Source organism: Scomber japonicus, chromosome 3 (genome assembly GCF_027409825.1).
Source record: "Scomber japonicus isolate fScoJap1 chromosome 3, fScoJap1.pri, whole genome shotgun sequence".
Classification (NCBI taxonomy): Eukaryota; Metazoa; Chordata; class Actinopteri; order Scombriformes; family Scombridae; genus Scomber; species Scomber japonicus.
The window spans coordinates 11,832,615-11,848,887 of NC_070580.1; the positions used below are offsets into that span (position 1 = coordinate 11,832,615).

The window sequence follows — 16,273 nt, forward strand, 5'->3', positions numbered from 1 at the left end:
TGTGGATAATATTTATGCTATAAAATTAACATCTATTCATTTTTTTTTTTTTTTTTTTTAAACAACCTGTTTTTGTTTTTTTTTTAAATAATGTGAAAATCTCTCATGGTCTTGTTTAAAAAATTCTACAGCGCCTCTGCACACGTCTTGATCTCTTTCTAACCCTGTATGACCATCAAACAAACAGAGAGAAGAATCATGTCTACGTTTCATATTCTACTATAACCACTTCTGTAACCAACTTTCACCTTCATGTTCCTCCTCTAATGCTGGTATTGATCTTCATTTTCCTTATTTAACAGCTGTTTGTCAAATTAATATAATAAATTCTTCTTTGGACCTTCTTTGTGGGATTTCTATCTTTATCACACATTCACACTGAAAAATAAAAACAGTCGGATTTAAAAGGTTAGAAAGTCTTTATTTGGGCGAGTCCACACTGTCGAGCACAGCTGTTGCAGCTGGCTGGCTGTGATATGTTTGGCCGCAGCATTCAGTCTCGCATCATTCAGCAAGCTGAAATACACAAGACAGGGGTGTTTATTAGCAACCACATACACAGTGTCATAGAGTTACTCATGACCACACTGGAGATCACATGAGACGGCTATGTGAGGTCATCTTCAACAGGATTAAATCCAGTCTCTTCTAAGATTAGTTCTTGTTACGAAGCCCGCTGGCTTATTTTAACAAATACTTCCAAAGGTCAAACAATTCTGCAGCGTACTGTAATATGACTTGCATCATGAATTTAATTTACCGACCTTGTTACCCTGGTCGCGTGTGCGGACACGGAGCTTGTTGACCTGTGATTCAGCCGTATCAGCCCTCTCCTCTGCATCGTCAAGCTCATGCTGGAGCTTCCTGAACTTGGACAGGTTGGTGTTTGCCTGATCCTCCTAGAGAGAGGAAGAAACCATAACGCTATTTCATAACAGAGAACTGAGAGAACTTGGTAAAACTTGGGTTTTACGTGTAGCATGAAAGTTCCTCTTTTTTTCTTTTTTTAAATCTTCACCCACATACCCACCCATGCTCATTGCATACACACATTTTATATTGTACATAATGTGGTTAAGATGATGTTTTATCATTGACAGTACACTAACACTAACTGAAGTAAATCATCTCTTACAATAGACTTACCGCTTCCTCAGCTTGTCTCTTGTAACTCTTCACTTTGGCCTGCAGCTTGTCAATGAGGTCCTGCAGGCGGACCAGGTTCTTCTTGTCCTCCTCACCCTGCACAAACAGCACAGTGAGCTCTTGCCCTCCTTTCAAGTTCTACATCCTGGCATGATCTATGTGCAAACTGCAGTGGTGGTTTACCTGGTAGGAGAGCTCTTTGATTCTCCTCTCATACTTGCGCACTCCCTTCTGATACTCTTGGCTCTTCTTTTGCTCAGACTCCAGTTCATTCTCCAGTTCTCTTACCTGCCAGAAATCCATTACAATGATTAGCAAATGGGACAGTAACATAAAACATATATTTAAATGTGTCTCAGCACTCACCCTGGCCTCCAGCTTCTGGACTTGCTTCTTGCCGCCCTTGAGAGCGATCTGCTCAGCCTCGTCCAGACGCATTTGCAGGTCCTTTATGGTCTGCTCCATGTTCTTCTTCATCCTCTCCAGATGGGCGCAGGTGTCCTGCTCCTTCTTCAGCTCCTCTGCCATCATGGCTGCCTAAAAATACAGACGATCAATGCTGAAAGGGCATGACGTAATCGCCAACTGGACTGAAACCAACAGCAGCAGCATCAACACGCTTCTGGCAGAACTTACAGTGGACTGTATTTAAGATGCCAGGCTGATTTATTACAGCAGAGATCTTATTACAAAAATAAAAAATAACACAATGTAGTCAAACATTCTCTGATCTCTATCACAGCCCACAAGGATACATTTCTCACTGTCTTGTATTGTGAATATCTTATATTTGGATGTTTTATACACCTGCATTTCAGATTTGGTTCACTCAAAAACATAATCTTATAACTGTAGCTTTGTAACTGCACATCTCTTACATCAGTGATGGCCTTTTTGGCCTTCTCCTCTGCATTGCGGCACTCCTGCACAGCATCGTCAACCTCACTCGACAGTGAGGCCAGATCAGTCTCCAGCTTCTTCTTCGCATTGATCAGCGCTGTGTTCTGGAGCAAAAGAGTCAAATGTAAGGCTCCTTTCAGAGTGGCAGAACCAGAAGGTAACAAACAGGCTAGAAAGACTACATTCTGAATATGTTCAGCTAACAAACATAAAAAACAGCTTAGTTTTAAATGTATTTTTCTTACCTGAGAATGCAACAGATTGACTCTCTCGGTGGACTCAAGCAACTCATGCTCAGCTAGCTTACGAGCACGGTCGTTTTGCTCCAGCAGGGCCCTGAGCTCCTCCACCTCAGCAGTCAGCAAGTTGTTGCGGCGCTCTGTCACCGCCATCTGCTCCTTCAGCTCCTCATTCTGGTGAAGTGTCTCATCCAGCTCTAGCTGAACATCCTGTCGAGTAGATGCAAAAGATTTGTATTTCCCGAAACATTAATATAATAATAATGGACAAAAAAAGTCCACATACTGAAGAGTTTGAGCTCACCTTGATCTGGACCTGAAGATTTCTCAGGAGTTTCTGGGACTCTGAGGCCTGCCTGTTAGCATGGCTCAGCTGGACCTCCATCTCATTCAGGTCGCCCTCCATCTTCTTTCTCAGGCGCACGGCCTCGTTGCGAGACTTGGCCTCAGCATCCAAGCTGGTCTGCATGGACTCCAGTGTTCTCTGGTGGTTACGGCTAGAAGGTGTAAATAGAAAGATTAGAATGATTGAGTGTATGTGGGGTGGTTGATGGGACAAAACCATTGATCTATTGCAGTACCATGAAAAGACAAAAACTCACCGAAGGTTATCAATTTCTTCATCCTTCTCTGCCAGCTTCCTATCAACTTCAGCCTTGATCTGGTTTAGCTCCAGCTGGATGCGGAGAGTTTTGCTTTCTTCATGCTCCAGAGTGCCCTGAGACAGATGGAAAAAACACTTGAGGCTTGAAGATATACTGTTTGCCACCTCAGTCAGAATTTTTCACACAGACCACAAAAAATAGAGAAGTGAGAAAACTCAACAAACTGCTTACTTCAGCTTCCTCTAAGGCAGCTTGAATCTCGCTTTTCTCCAAGTCCAGACCCTTCTTCATCTTTTCCAGCTCATGGATGGTCTTCGATCCCTGACTGATTTGATCTGACAGGTCAGTGATCTCCTCTGAGGGAGTAAAGATGAACAAATAGTTTATATTTTGCATTAACACCATGAATGGTCTGTCTCAATATAATGTATCAATGAGGTGAGCTACAATTGCAGATACTGTACCTTGGAGGTTCTTATTCTCCCTCTTGAGGGTTTCTAGATTATCCAAGGTCTCCTCGTAGGAGTTCTTCAGTTTAAAGAGTTCTGTGCTTAGGCCACGAGACTCCCTTTGAGAACTTTCCAGTTCGGACTGGCATTCCTCATACTTCTGTTTCCACTCAGCCAGCACCTGATAGGGACAATGAGACAGATTTTCAGCTTTTAAATGGCATTCCTTCTTCACTGGATGAAGCAGAGCTCAATGAAGCAAAGGTCAGGACTTGGCTTTATTGTGCATTATCACTGACCCTGCCAAGTAATCAGGTAACAAGACAGATGCACAAGTTATTTAATTAAACTATTATTGCTTGATATAACTATTATTCATCCTTCCATTCACCCTTTTTGGTGAATACCTCCCTTGACAATTGTGAAAAGCAGTCTTCTAGAGTAGTTATCAGAATTTTTAAAGTTTTCTTTGTCAGTACCTTGTCAAAATTGCGTTGCTTTTTGTCCAAGGCAGCAGCTGCAGCATTGGCACGTTCCAGGTCAATGACCAGGTCCTCGATCTCTGTCTGGAGTCGGTGCTTGGTCTTTTCCAGAGAGGAGCACTTGGCATTAGAAGCCTCCACTGTCTCCTCAGCATCCTGCAAACGGGTCACCAGCTTCTTCCTAATAATTAAAGAGGCAAACCAGTTTGACACTAATGCCTTCAGGGATCATTGTGTACCATTTGATTCTGTAAAAATACATCTCACTCACTTGGCTTCCTCCAGCTCCTCAGTCCTCTGGATGGCATCAGTTTCATACTTAGTCCTCCACTGCGCCACCTCTGTGTTGGCCTTGGACAGAGCTCTCTGCAGCTCAGCCTTAGCTTCCTGCTCCTCATCATACTGCTCTCTCAGAAGATCACAGTCGTGTCGAGATGACTGCAGTGCATGGGCCAGGGCAGTCTTAGCCTTAAGAGACCAATAATGAAATTGGAAAGCAGTTTCAACTTGAGGGACTCAAAAGTTATGCAAAACTACCAGCTCTATAAATAACAGAAATTCACTAATTGATGAGGAACTGACCTTGTTCTCCTCCTCCAGCTGTTTCTTGAGCTCCTCGACATTCTGGCCGAAGGAGGTCTTGGTACGCTGGAGCTGTGAGACCAGGGATTCTCGCTCTTCAAGCCTCCTTCCCAGCTCTCCTACATGGGGAACAGGTAACTATGTTAGATGTAAGTCCATGAGATCTGTTCATAAGATACATGATCAAATTTATTAATATTCCTTACCGCTCTCAGCCTGAGCACGGGCCCTCTGGGTATTGGTGTCATTGAGCTGCCTCTGAAGCTCTTCCGCTTTGGCTTTAGCTTCGTTCATTTGATCTTCATACAGTCGACATGTCTTCTCTGCGCTGGCCTGTAGACCATAAAAAGAACTTATAGCTTTTTGACGGGATTCTCTTGACACTGATCTCCCATAATATGTGTTTAATAAAGTGTGTTTGCCCTCTTTTGTCTATCTACCTTGCCTTTGGAGAGCTGCTCCACAGTGGAGGCCAGATCATCGGCTTCCAACTTGGCCTCGCTCCTCTCTTTCTCCAGCTTCTGCTTGACTCGCTGCAGGCTGTCGATCTGGTCGCCCAGCTCTGCAACACTATCAGCGTGCTTCTTCCTCAAAGTTGCCGTCGTGGCCTCATGGTGCAGCATGGCTTCTTCCAGGTCTCGACGCATCTTGAGAAAATCTGACTCTCTCTTCTTGTTAATCTCAATCTGGGCTGAGGTGGCCCCACCAGCCTCCTCAAGGCGCTCGCTCAGCTCCTCCAGCTCTCGAGCCACATCACCACGCTGCTTTTCCACTTTGGCTCTACATGCCCTGTCGGCCTCCAGCTCCTCCTCGAGCTCCTCTATTCGAGCCTGGAGAAGGTAATAATCAGTTATTTTATCGAAATTATGTTACATAACTGCTCCATCAGACGTTAAGAAACTAGTCTTCACCTGCAACTCCTTTATCTTCTTCTGAAGCTGGTTGACCAAGGCTTGCTCATCTTCAATCTTTGAGCTCATTGCATTCATTTCAAAGTCTTTTCTGGTAGTAAAAATATTTTTGTTAATTGTTTTAATAACCTTAAAGATTATATTTTTTGCTAGTATATATATATACACATGAGCAATCTTACTTTTTCAGCTTCTCTTCAAGTTGCTGCTTGTCATTCTCCAGGTCCATAACAGATTCCAAGGAGAGTTTTAGATCTCCCTCCAGCTTACGTCTGACCCGTTCCAGGTCCATACGAAGCTTCTTCTCTTGTTCCAGAGATCCCTCCAACTAATTCACAGAAAGAAGGTATACTATGTTGTATACATTATACTATTCTTATCTATTTGTTACCCATTAGTATGTGGACTTAATGATATAAAAGGGTGTTTGCTTTTGAAAGTGATAAATAAACTCACATCATCTACTTGTTGCTCCAGCTTGGCCTTGGCTTTGGTCAGAGTGTTGACTTTGTCCTCCTCTGCCTGCAGGTCATCCAGTGTCTGCTGGTGAGCCTCCTGGAGAGCCTTCTTCTCTTTCGTGAGCTTCAGTATAGTTTCATCCAGAACTGCCATTTCTTCAATCAGGTTCTTCACCTGCCAAAGACACATTCATTGTTCTTTTGTACAGTATAATGTATTGGCTTAGCTGTGGAGCATACTGTGGCCTCTTAGCACCCTCTATAGGCAACTCACTGCTCTCCTTTTCGAGTCTCCTCACCTTGTTCTCAGTGGCATGTTTCTCTTTTTCCACTTTAGCCAGGGTGATCTCCAGATCATCAATGTCTTTCTTCAGCTCAGTGCACTCGTCCTCCAGCTTGCGCTTTTTGGCGAGCACATTTGAATTTATCTCCTCCTCATCTTCTAGCCTCTCCATGATTTCTTTCACTTTAGCCTCCAGCTGGATCTTACTTTTGATGAGCAGGTCACAGCGCTCCTCGGCATCAGCCAGATTGTCCTGCTCCTGTGGCAGACAGGAGAGAAAAAGAACAAATAAGAACAAAAAAACAAATCCCTACACTCCTCCAATATATTTCCTTTCTAAAACGTGTGAATACATCAGGTGTACTACTTACTGCTTGTAGCTGTAAAGAGAGGTCATTCTTCTCTTGGATCAGGCTTACTTGCCTCTCCTCCAGCTCTTTGCGCTTGACTTCAGATTTCTCCAGAGCCTCCTTCAGCTGGGCTAGCTGCTCCTTCAGAGCGGCCAGCTCTTTTTCGGTGGAAGCGCTCTTCAGAAGGGGCTTGATTTTGAAGAAGAGCTTCATCCAGGGCCAGTGCTTGACAGCATTGAAGGCCCGAATGTTCCACTGGATAATCATCAGAGCTTCCCTGAAAACAGAAAGAAGAGTGGAAGGTATGGAATTAATTAGCAAGCAAGCAGAAGGTCTAAACAGTTGAGACAGTAGCTAAAAAGTTGTGGATAGTTGGCTGAAACCTATAGCTTCTGCCAACTGACCAAACTGACCTTAACAATGATAGTATGACACAACAACATCCACTTTAGTTTGTAATGCTAAAATGACCTCCAGTTAAAAATCTATTTAAATGAACACATTTGGAACATGACTGGTGGTGGGATTGGGGTACTGACAGAGCTGTGGGGTAAAGCCTGAAAAACAAAGTTGGGAAACACTGACGTAGGCCGTATGAAGCTTTACTACCAATAAAAATAAAGCTCAGAGCATGTATATCAAAGGGAGAAGGTCAGAAAGATTCATCCTGGAGTTCCCCGTTTATTTATTTAGTTACTTCTCCTTGGCGCTTGATTTTTGGCACTAATCCTGCAAGTATCTACTCTCTCGTATCTAATCATACACCCAGGGATGTAATATGAAATCATACACCTAATGCTGCTTTTGATGTTTCATGACTGTGACCAAACAGGGTTACCAGATTGATTTAGTCTCAGGATGACTTCTCACAGCCCTAAATATGGACCCAGAGCAGACTGGTCAAGGACTTCCTGTCAGTATTCAGAGGGTGAATTTGAGTGTGCAGGAGGTGACTGAATGAGGGTGGGGGAGATGATTGCATTTTTGACATGACTCCATGCCGGGTGCCTCTCAAAGGTGAGTGTCTGTGTTTATTTAGGAACTAAAGCCCTCTGTCCAACGGCAGGCTTTAATCCTCTGTCACCCGCCACATATCCCATCAATGCACTCACTTACAAGTACAGGCGCCGCGGACAAAAGGGGCCAGAGGCCATCGGGCATCTAGGGAGGGGGCCGGGGGTTGTATTTTTAGGGAGGGCCCGAGCAGCTGCCACTTGACACATGTCGCCACCTGGCTCTGAGGACACCGTCAGCATTGTTTAATTTAGAGAGAGCGGATGGAGAGAATGACCAGAGACCTGCGAGAAGGGTGTGTGTGTGCGCGAGAGAGGGATGGGGCCCTTATTAACAGTAGGGCCACACACATGCCTGGTAACCATACATGGGCAAGCACACGCCTCACACACGCCGATAACACTGCCCTTGCATGCCATACATACTTATGCGGGGGAGTGAATACTGAGGTATAGTGTATCACAAGCTGAAAGGCTCGCGGCTGATCATGTTGCTATTGAACCTGTTCAGAGAAGCAACTGGTGTTGGAGGTCTTTTTTTTCATACTCATGTCTTCACCTTCTTGTGAGGTATAAAGCTCAAGGGCCTTCATGTGCCTAAAAATACATTAATATTCATTCAGGTTCATAAAAAAGTCTTACTTTCTTTCCATCATCTTATGCAGCTCCATCCTCATGATCTTGCCTCGAGCAGCTGACTGCAGCAGCGTCAGAATTTTGGCCAAACGCTCATCCCTCAGCTCCTCAAGTTGACCCAGCAGGCCTGCCTTGAAGAACACCTACGTGAGGGCGAGAGTGAAGAAGAAATGAAGATTAAGTCAGGGGTTGAAAATCAAAATACATAACCTAAAACAGATTTGGTGTAATGTACATTGCTCTATTTTACACACAAGCTGCTGTACCTTTGTATGTCCGAATCTATACTGGTTGTGGTCAATATCCAAGGAGGCCAGCAGCTTTTCTGCAGCTTTCCTGCTGTCCACAAACGTATCTTCTGGGATAGCATGTGGGTTCAGGATGCGGTAGCTGCACGAACGTATAAAAGTCTTTCAGGACGGATCACATTGTCACCCAAAGTCCTGTATTCAAAAAGTGATCTTAGCAAATCTGTGTGCATGGTTTGTCTTACCGCTGTTTGAACTCAGCATAGAGCATGCGGTTGGGAAAGCCCTTTCTGCAGATCCTGATGCCTTCCAGCACACCGTTGCAGCGTAGCTGGTGCAGCACCAGAAACGCATCCATGACCCCTGCACAGAACAGGTTCAAACATGAGTCCAGTCCCTGTGGTTTATCACCTGATGATATGTGATGATGTGTGTGCTGAGTGTTACCTGGAGTCTTGGTCTCATTAGGGATGATGCAGCGTACGAAGTGAGGCTGGGTGCTGCGGAGATTGGTCATCAGCTTGTTCAGATTTTCCTGGAGGAAAGATGAAACATTGCATATTATGTTTAATGAGAAAATACCTTTATTGGGATTTTTGTTTTTACAAAAGTAAAGAGAGAAAACTTCATACAACACATTTCATCTCACACAGGACTTTGTGTTCCTCACTGATGTAAATGAGAGGGGAGCCAGCACAGACTTAAAGTGATGTTCATGTGATCATTGCCCTAAACATCACTGCAAGTCTTAACTGCCTCCATCCCAGCTGTCCGGTGATGCCCACAAATTTTTACACCACAAAGACACAGACAGTTATTCTGAATAAGCCCAGATTCATCTTTACTGGTGTCACTCTCACCTTGTGAAGCTGAGACACAGTCTGGAAAGAGGCTGCCTTCTTCCTCTTCTCCTTGACGCCAGGCTTGGGTTCGGATACTGCATGGTAATTAACAGAGTGATTAATTTGACCACACTAAGGAATCCATTCATCGTTTATATGCTTTCGTCTTCTGTCAGAGTCCTGCTCACTGTACCTGAGTCTGAGCCGACGTAATTCTCGTACAGAGATGCTAGCAGCTTGTTGGAGGATTTCTGGAAACAGGCGACCACCGTTTCATTCAGTGGGTCTTTGTTTTTGTCTAACCAGCCAATAATATTGTACGGCACCTGTGAAACACAGCAGGGATATCCAAATTATTAAATGAGCTTAAAACAGTGAATGTGGTGAATTCTTCATGTAAAAATGAATTGTGTGGATGCTCTTACCACTCCAGCATAATGCACCAGCTCGAAATGGGCCTCGTATTTGCGCTTTTTGTCTGGTCGTGGCTTTTGGAAATTAGGCGACTTGCCAATGTGATTATCATACAGCTTGGCTTTAAAGCTGATGTCCGTGGCCTTTGGGAACATGCACTCCTCTTCAAGGATGGACATGATGCCCAGCGGCTGCAGGGATGGCAATGTGTGAGTCTCATATGTCTAGAAAAAGTGACGAAACTTTATCTTATATGAAAAAAAAGTTTACCTTTTCAATGAGATCAATACAAGCTTGAAGGTCCAGCCCGAAGTCGATGAAGGTCCAATCGATGCCCTCTCTCTTGTACTCTTCCTGCTCCAGGATGAACATGTGATGGTTGAAAAACTGTTGCAGTTTCTCATTTGTGAAGTTGATGCACAGCTGCTCGAAGCTGTTGAGCTGTGATGAGAGAGGAACAGGTGTGTAGAAGGAGCATAAAAATGAAAACCATGAGGACATGACACACATATCCATCCTGCAGTAATTCATCTTGATGAGAAACAGAGCACCTGTTGATACTCTTGCAAGCAGAAAACCACTTTGATCTTCATATTAAACTTTAACATTTGTATTAACAATAAAAAATCATTGCAATGTGGATAAACTTACATCAAAGATCTCAAAGCCAGCGATGTCCAGGACGCCTATGAAGTATTGGCGAGGCAGAGAGGTGTACAGGGTCTTGTTGATGCGTAGCACGAGCCATTTGAACATGCGGTCGTATGTGGCTTTGGCCAGAGCGCCGACGGCATAGTTAACCTACAGTGTCCATGCACAAATATATAACACACACACAAACACACACACACACACACAGGAGGAATATAGCTGTCATTCATAGTCCTTGTTGCTTAGATACCAGATTTTAGTGTGTGTGGGGAGTGTAAGTGTATTGATCGACTGAGAAACCATCCCTCATCAGTGTACTAGCCGCCCTGGAGAATGAACTGAACCTGCACACCTACTGGCATTACATTGTCAAATATCTTATATATGATAGATCTGCTTTATTTATGTGATCTATTAATAGATTTATTGTTCAGCTACACCTCCTCTCTCATCTTTAACTACTATGTCATCTCTAATTGGTTATGAAGAACTTCAGATTAAAAAAAAAAGAAGAAAGAAACAAAACACAAACAGCAAACACTGATGTGCCGACTCACCTGTTCAACGTTCTGTCCTTTCACCACATACTCGTTCCCCACCTTCACCCTCGGGTGGAGGAGGCCCTTGATGAGGTCAGCTGAACTGACTCCCATCAGGAACGAGGCCTTGTCCGCACCTGGTCACCAAACAGGGATAAAAAGAGTCAATCACAATCTTGTTTTAAAATTTTGGGGTTCATTTGTGCCAGATCTTATGAAACTGGTTCTTACTTTCAGTGCCATCGGCCTCCGCCTGCTCCTCACGTGCCTTTTGCTTGAATTTCATGTTGCCAAAGTGCATGATGGCTCCAACTATTTTGTAACAGCCATACTTCTCATCAGGCAGGAAGCCAAGGATGTCCATGGCATGCTGCAGAGAGACAGAGAAGAAGAAGGTCTCACAATGTGCTGTACTAAAATGCAGCAGAGTTTCTCTCCCTCATGGAAAAGATAAAAGCTCTTACATCGGTGGCCATCAGCTCCTGTCCGTCATCCATGTTCTCCACAGTGGTCACCCCCTGGGAGCAGAAGTGGTAGTCGTACGGGTTAGAAGACACCAGCAGCATGTCTGGAAGAAGAAGTTTACACAGTCATGTCACGATCCTGCAGTCATAGGTTAAAAAAACAACAATCAATAAAGCAGCCGCAGTGACAAACCTAACAGTTCTGGTTTCTTCTGCGACATGATCTGGTAGTAGATGTGGTAGCTCCTCTCACCGGGCTGCTGAAATATCACTCTAGATTTTTCCAGAAGATCTGAAAACAGAGAGAGGAGTTCATACTGCACTTGAAACAAGAAAAGAAATACATGGTTTTAAAAATACTGTGTTCACAATATCAACTCACATCTATCAATATCAGCTGAGGCCAGTTTTCCAGTAGGTCCAAAGTGGATCCTGATGAACTTTCCCTGTGGGAATAATATCAATGAAATGCTCAGAAAACCAACTAATATCAAAAATATCAAGCTTATTTGAATATAGTAATAAATGAAGCAGGGTATTTTCCAGGTACTTACAAAACGGGATGAGTTGTCATTCCTTAGCGTTTTGGCATTACCAAACGCCTCCATGGCAGGGTTCGCTTCGATGATCTGATCCTCCAGAGTCCCCTGTGAGAGACAATTATCAGTAAAAAAAATTCTTTCCTGCATCATTTTTTACAATTTACAGTTAATGTTAAAGTGATGTTCAGCAGCTCTAACTCACCCCTGTTTTAGTGGCAGGACCTTGCTGCAAAAGAAGAAGGCAAGAAGCCTGTGAGTATGATTTCATGTCAAGTATGGCTGAATAATACTTTTACAACCAAAGGGGAACATTATGACCAACTGGAAAATTAGAAATTGGTTGTTAAAACTGTAGTAAAAAAAAAGAAAAAAAGAAAAAACAATGACCACTTTGTTTTATATGATGAAGTGTGGTGAACGCAGGGGAGAAAAGGGGAGGAAAAATGAGCATCAAACAACATAGAAAAGTCAAAAATCAAAGGGAAAGATAATGGAAAATTTGGAGCCAAAAAAAGAAAAAAAGGTGGGAATGACATGGAAAGGGAAAAAGAAAAAAGAATTCAAAAGTCAATAAGAAAGCATTGTGAAGTGGCTGGAAGTGGCTACACAACACATGAGGGTAAACACTCAGACATGAATGTAATCAGTTCTGACAGTCACCATTTTGACAGTGAGGAAAATGTATGGAAACGTATGGTTTAAAGGGAATACACTGAAGGATTCCTGGGACCAAAAAAATATGAAGAAAATGAAAAATAAAATGCAGCAAAAAAGCTTGAAAAAGGGAGGTGGGGAACAAAAATACGGGTTGCCATTTCGGCCTTACTCCTTTCTTAGCAGAGGTTTCCCCAAGAGCTGCCACAATGGCAAAATACTGAATGACACGTTTCGTGTTGACAGTTTTGCCAGCACCGGATTCTCCGCTATTGGAGTGTGAAAAATAAGAAAGTGTAGATACAACAGAAAGTGGTCACAAAACTATAGAAGGTAGTTTAAATCAAAATCATGACACTGCATGAGAGAAAGAAAAAGAAAAAAAGTGACTAAAAACTTTTAGTCAAAGCAAAAATCTTTAGAGGAAAAGAAAAAAATCTTTAATGGACTGTGTGTAAAAAGTCTACTCTACATATTGTATCAGTGCTCATGTAATTACAAGCTGATTAATATTTCTCCTCTAAAGTGTGTGACAAAATATATATTCATTTGAAGCCGTTGATACTTACGTGATGAGCATGGACTGGTTCTCCCGATCTGATGAAGAAAGAAATAACACGGCTTAACTCTTATAACTCAGATCTGACTGACAGCTGTGTGTGTTTATATTTGTTACATGTATGTATATGTTGGTTATATATTGTAGAGTGTGTGACCACTCACTGCGCAGCATTTCATTGTAGGCATTGTCTGCGATGGAGTAGATGTGTGGCGGTGCCTCAGTGCGGCGTTTGCCTCTGTAAGCAGCAACCACAGGCGCTGTGTAGACCGGCAGCCACTTGTACGGGTTCACCGTCACACAGAAGAGCCCGGAGTAGGTCTGAGGTAACAGGAGGATAGCAGACATGATTAACCCTCATCCTACCAATATATTCAACCAAAAGGACCTCTGACTGAATAAACTACTGTAGGAAATAATAATGAAATGTTAACTTATTTCTTCTGAAAACATTATTAGTTATGTCATTAACGTCATCTGTTTTTTTTATTTTAGGAAAGTTAATTTGCATATTGTTTAAATGTGATCATTTAACCTCGGACCACAAACGTCAAGTCAATAAATAGTTTCATCTATTAAAAAAGTACAGAGGCAGAATTGGGCGTTTTGACAATACACTGTTTTTTTTATTTTTAAAGTACTAATTAAAGCAGAAACAGAAAACAGTGATGTAAGTCATTGGGGAAAAAAATATTTATAAATTCATAAAAAATTGGAATGACAGAATAAAGAACCTGTGAGTGATGACATAGCGTATACCTCTGGGGTCTGCGGGGACCCCAGTCAGTAGGATCAATGATAACCAACATGACAATTCTGTTATGATCCCAAATTGAGAGCTGCTGAAATTAAAATGACCTAAAATCAACAGATACTCACATAGATCATCCAGGAAGAGTAGCGTCTGCGCAGGTTGTAAAGGACAGAGGCCTCGTTTAGGTGTGTCAGCATGGCCATGTCCTCAAGCATGTCATATTTAGGAGGATTCATCTGCTGGATGTCGTCCTCCTTCACTGTCAGAGTCTGATGGACACAGGCAGCCATGAGAAAGGTATTGTGGATTTGCACTGTATATGTAAAACTACCGAGGAACAAAGGTCTGTAGGTTTTCTCACTGTAAGGAGAATGATCTCTTACCCGTCCATCCTTTGTCTCAACAGTGACTTTGCCACCTATGACCTCCTTGATCTCAATCTCAATGTAAGCCTCTTTGTCATCTGGGATCCAGGCTCGCTTCTTACCTAACAGCACAGCAGGGTAGTGTGTATTGAATGGAGGAGTGTTGAAAAAAATCTGAACTTTCCAAAACACATATAACAGAAACTGATACAAAATACAAACAATTATCACAAAATTAAAATATTCAGCCTGTGTGATAAACATACTCATCTCAGCAACTACACTCTTGTTTTTTATTGAATTAAAAGCTTTAAGTTAATAAATTAATAACAACTGCATAACATTTAACTGAAAGAGAAAGAAATCCAACAGTTGGTTCATATCAATTTATTTGCTTCAACTTGAAAAATGGAAAAAACTTACTGATACAAACTGATACAGTTATGCTGAGTTTCAGTACTACTTATTTATTTTATATAAAGCAAATATAACTACACAGACAGGCTTACTGTATCTCTTCCCATCGGTTGAATTTGTACATTATTTACCCACAGTTAACTTTTTAAAATGAAGCCCAAAACTAAATTAAATTCTGATATGAACATTTTTCATGACAAGTGCCTATTAGGATTGTGTTTCTTTAAGATCCCTTATTAGGTGATTAGATCATATCAGGCCTACCGTCAAAAGATACAGTCTGCACCGTCAACAGCTCCATTTCAGTTTTGCGTAAAAACGGTGCAGCTTCCCCGAACTCCTTCATGTCATAGCGCGACATGGTGGCAACTCCTCACCGGCCCAAAAACCGGACACAGGCAGACAAGTTGTGGAACTCCTTTGGTAAGAAAACAACAAGTTTTTGTTAGGGTGAGTAGTTCTTTAAAAAAACTAAAGCTGTTTTTGTTACTTCAGTCTTCCATTATTGATTGATGGATGCGGCCAGCTGCAGTAAAAAAAAAAAACAATACGTGGCCATGAAACCGCTGTGCGTAAAGAGCGCAAATCCACTATAACCAAAATGAAAACTACAAAAACACAGCAGCATATGGAGACAAAGAGGACAGAGGAAGATGAGAGCCCTGCTGACACGTGTCAGCGAAGGTGAACAGTACAACTATACTGTGATGAAAGTAGGACTCTATAAGACGCTTTAAAGAGGAGCCAACCCGCGCGTAAAACACGTAGTGATCAACCTACCAAACAAAGGCAAAAAGTTCTCCACTGACCCCAGGACGACCACAACGAAATAACAGCTTGGCGAGATGAGCCCTCCTTTATACTGTGCTCCTCAAGGTCACGGTCAGTGCACATTTGTCCCTCATTAGCATATGCCACCTCCTCCGACGCCCATTGGTGCTGAGCGCCTGTCTCAATTGACACAAAAGGAAAGCTACGTTTTTGTCATTGCGCTAAACCCAAGCCGGCTATTTTTGTATCCCAGTTATTTTATGCACTGTACACACTGCGAGGGAGTGGGAGAGAGTTGCATTAGGAGCATCCCTGTAGGGGGGAATTTTTTCACTCCATACATTTTGAAGGGCGATGCATCATTGCCTAAACCAACACAGTAACTTGTGTCCTCACCTAGCAACAGAAACTGGAAATTTACCAGGGTATTCTTAGAAAGCTATGAAATGATATGCACAGAAAATGTAAAGAAAAGTTACAGCCAGTAGGCGTATGTATATAGTTAAAATGTATTTATTGCACTTATCCTCCCTCAAACTCCTGATAAACACAAATCCACTGATCCCTCTTTAGGGGACTCTGATGCTCATGAACTCATGTTGGCCTCCAAGTCATTGCGCTGCTACTTTCATGTTGTTAAGAGTCAACAGGGATGTTTGCTATTGTGTATGGCCACAGAGGATGCAACCTTAGAAGAGATTATTTCAGGAGCTGTGTGGCATTAAACATGCTACTATAAATACACTACATTATATTAATAGAGGGAAACATGGCGCACGGCTCCTGCCACACAATAAAGTGCTTCACACGAATTCAAAAGCCGTAAATATGAGCGTGAATTCCGCCCAAATATGAAATGGACGAGTGTAAACGAAACTTTTGTCTTTTTGAGATTTTCTCCATAAAGCCATACACAGCAATATCTTGATCTTTAGTGCCTCGGGCCTCAGATGAAAGTGAAGTGAAGTATATCTGGGTAATCGTCTGCTGATAGCGCAG

General features: G+C 42.6%; 1 protein-coding gene across 2 annotated transcripts; it reads right to left on the minus strand.

Moving 5' to 3' along the window:
* Window positions 1–471: 471 nt before the first annotated feature.
* Window positions 472–14,864, minus strand: myh7ba (myosin, heavy chain 7B, cardiac muscle, beta a). 2 transcript variants are annotated; one of them, XM_053315139.1, is made up of 43 exons: window positions 14,768–14,819; window positions 14,105–14,208; window positions 13,847–13,990; window positions 13,132–13,288; window positions 12,978–13,005; window positions 12,581–12,677; window positions 11,957–11,980; window positions 11,767–11,859; window positions 11,595–11,658; window positions 11,406–11,504; window positions 11,213–11,316; window positions 10,980–11,118; window positions 10,767–10,885; window positions 10,210–10,359; window positions 9,829–9,999; window positions 9,570–9,749; window positions 9,338–9,470; window positions 9,163–9,239; window positions 8,750–8,837; window positions 8,548–8,665; window positions 8,321–8,444; window positions 8,061–8,197; window positions 6,427–6,682; window positions 6,072–6,314; window positions 5,771–5,947; window positions 5,497–5,642; window positions 5,315–5,405; window positions 4,844–5,233; window positions 4,610–4,736; window positions 4,404–4,522; window positions 4,093–4,289; window positions 3,819–4,002; window positions 3,355–3,520; window positions 3,122–3,246; window positions 2,888–3,003; window positions 2,590–2,782; window positions 2,292–2,495; window positions 2,025–2,150; window positions 1,513–1,683; window positions 1,330–1,434; window positions 1,147–1,242; window positions 765–899; window positions 472–516 (listed from the first exon to the last, which is right to left on the minus strand). In XM_053315139.1, exons 1-43 carry the CDS (start codon window positions 14,802–14,804, stop codon window positions 505–507), a joined length of 5,766 nt encoding a protein of 1,921 aa, XP_053171114.1. In that variant the 5' UTR covers window positions 14,805–14,819; the 3' UTR covers window positions 472–504. The 2 variants fall into 2 exon arrangements, with proteins under 2 accessions (XP_053171114.1, XP_053171113.1); XM_053315138.1 differs by lacking the exons at window positions 472–516; window positions 11,957–11,980 and having other exon boundaries at window positions 744–899; window positions 14,768–14,864.
* Window positions 14,865–16,273: the final 1,409 nt, after the last annotated feature.

Bases quoted from the DNA above. Each gene is read 5' to 3' on its own strand.
- myh7ba (XM_053315138.1), bottom strand. From the start codon at position 14,864: ATGTCGCGCTATGACATGAAGGAGTTCGGGGAAGCTGCACCGTTTTTA. The intron at 3,004-3,121 runs GTAAGCAGTTTG...CATCTGTCTCAG, and splicing joins CTGCCTTAGAGGAAGCTGAA to GGCACTCTGGAGCATGAAGA. The intron at 2,496-2,589 runs GTGAGCTCAAAC...TCTACTCGACAG, and splicing joins ATCTTCAGGTCCAGATCAAG to GATGTTCAGCTAGAGCTGGA.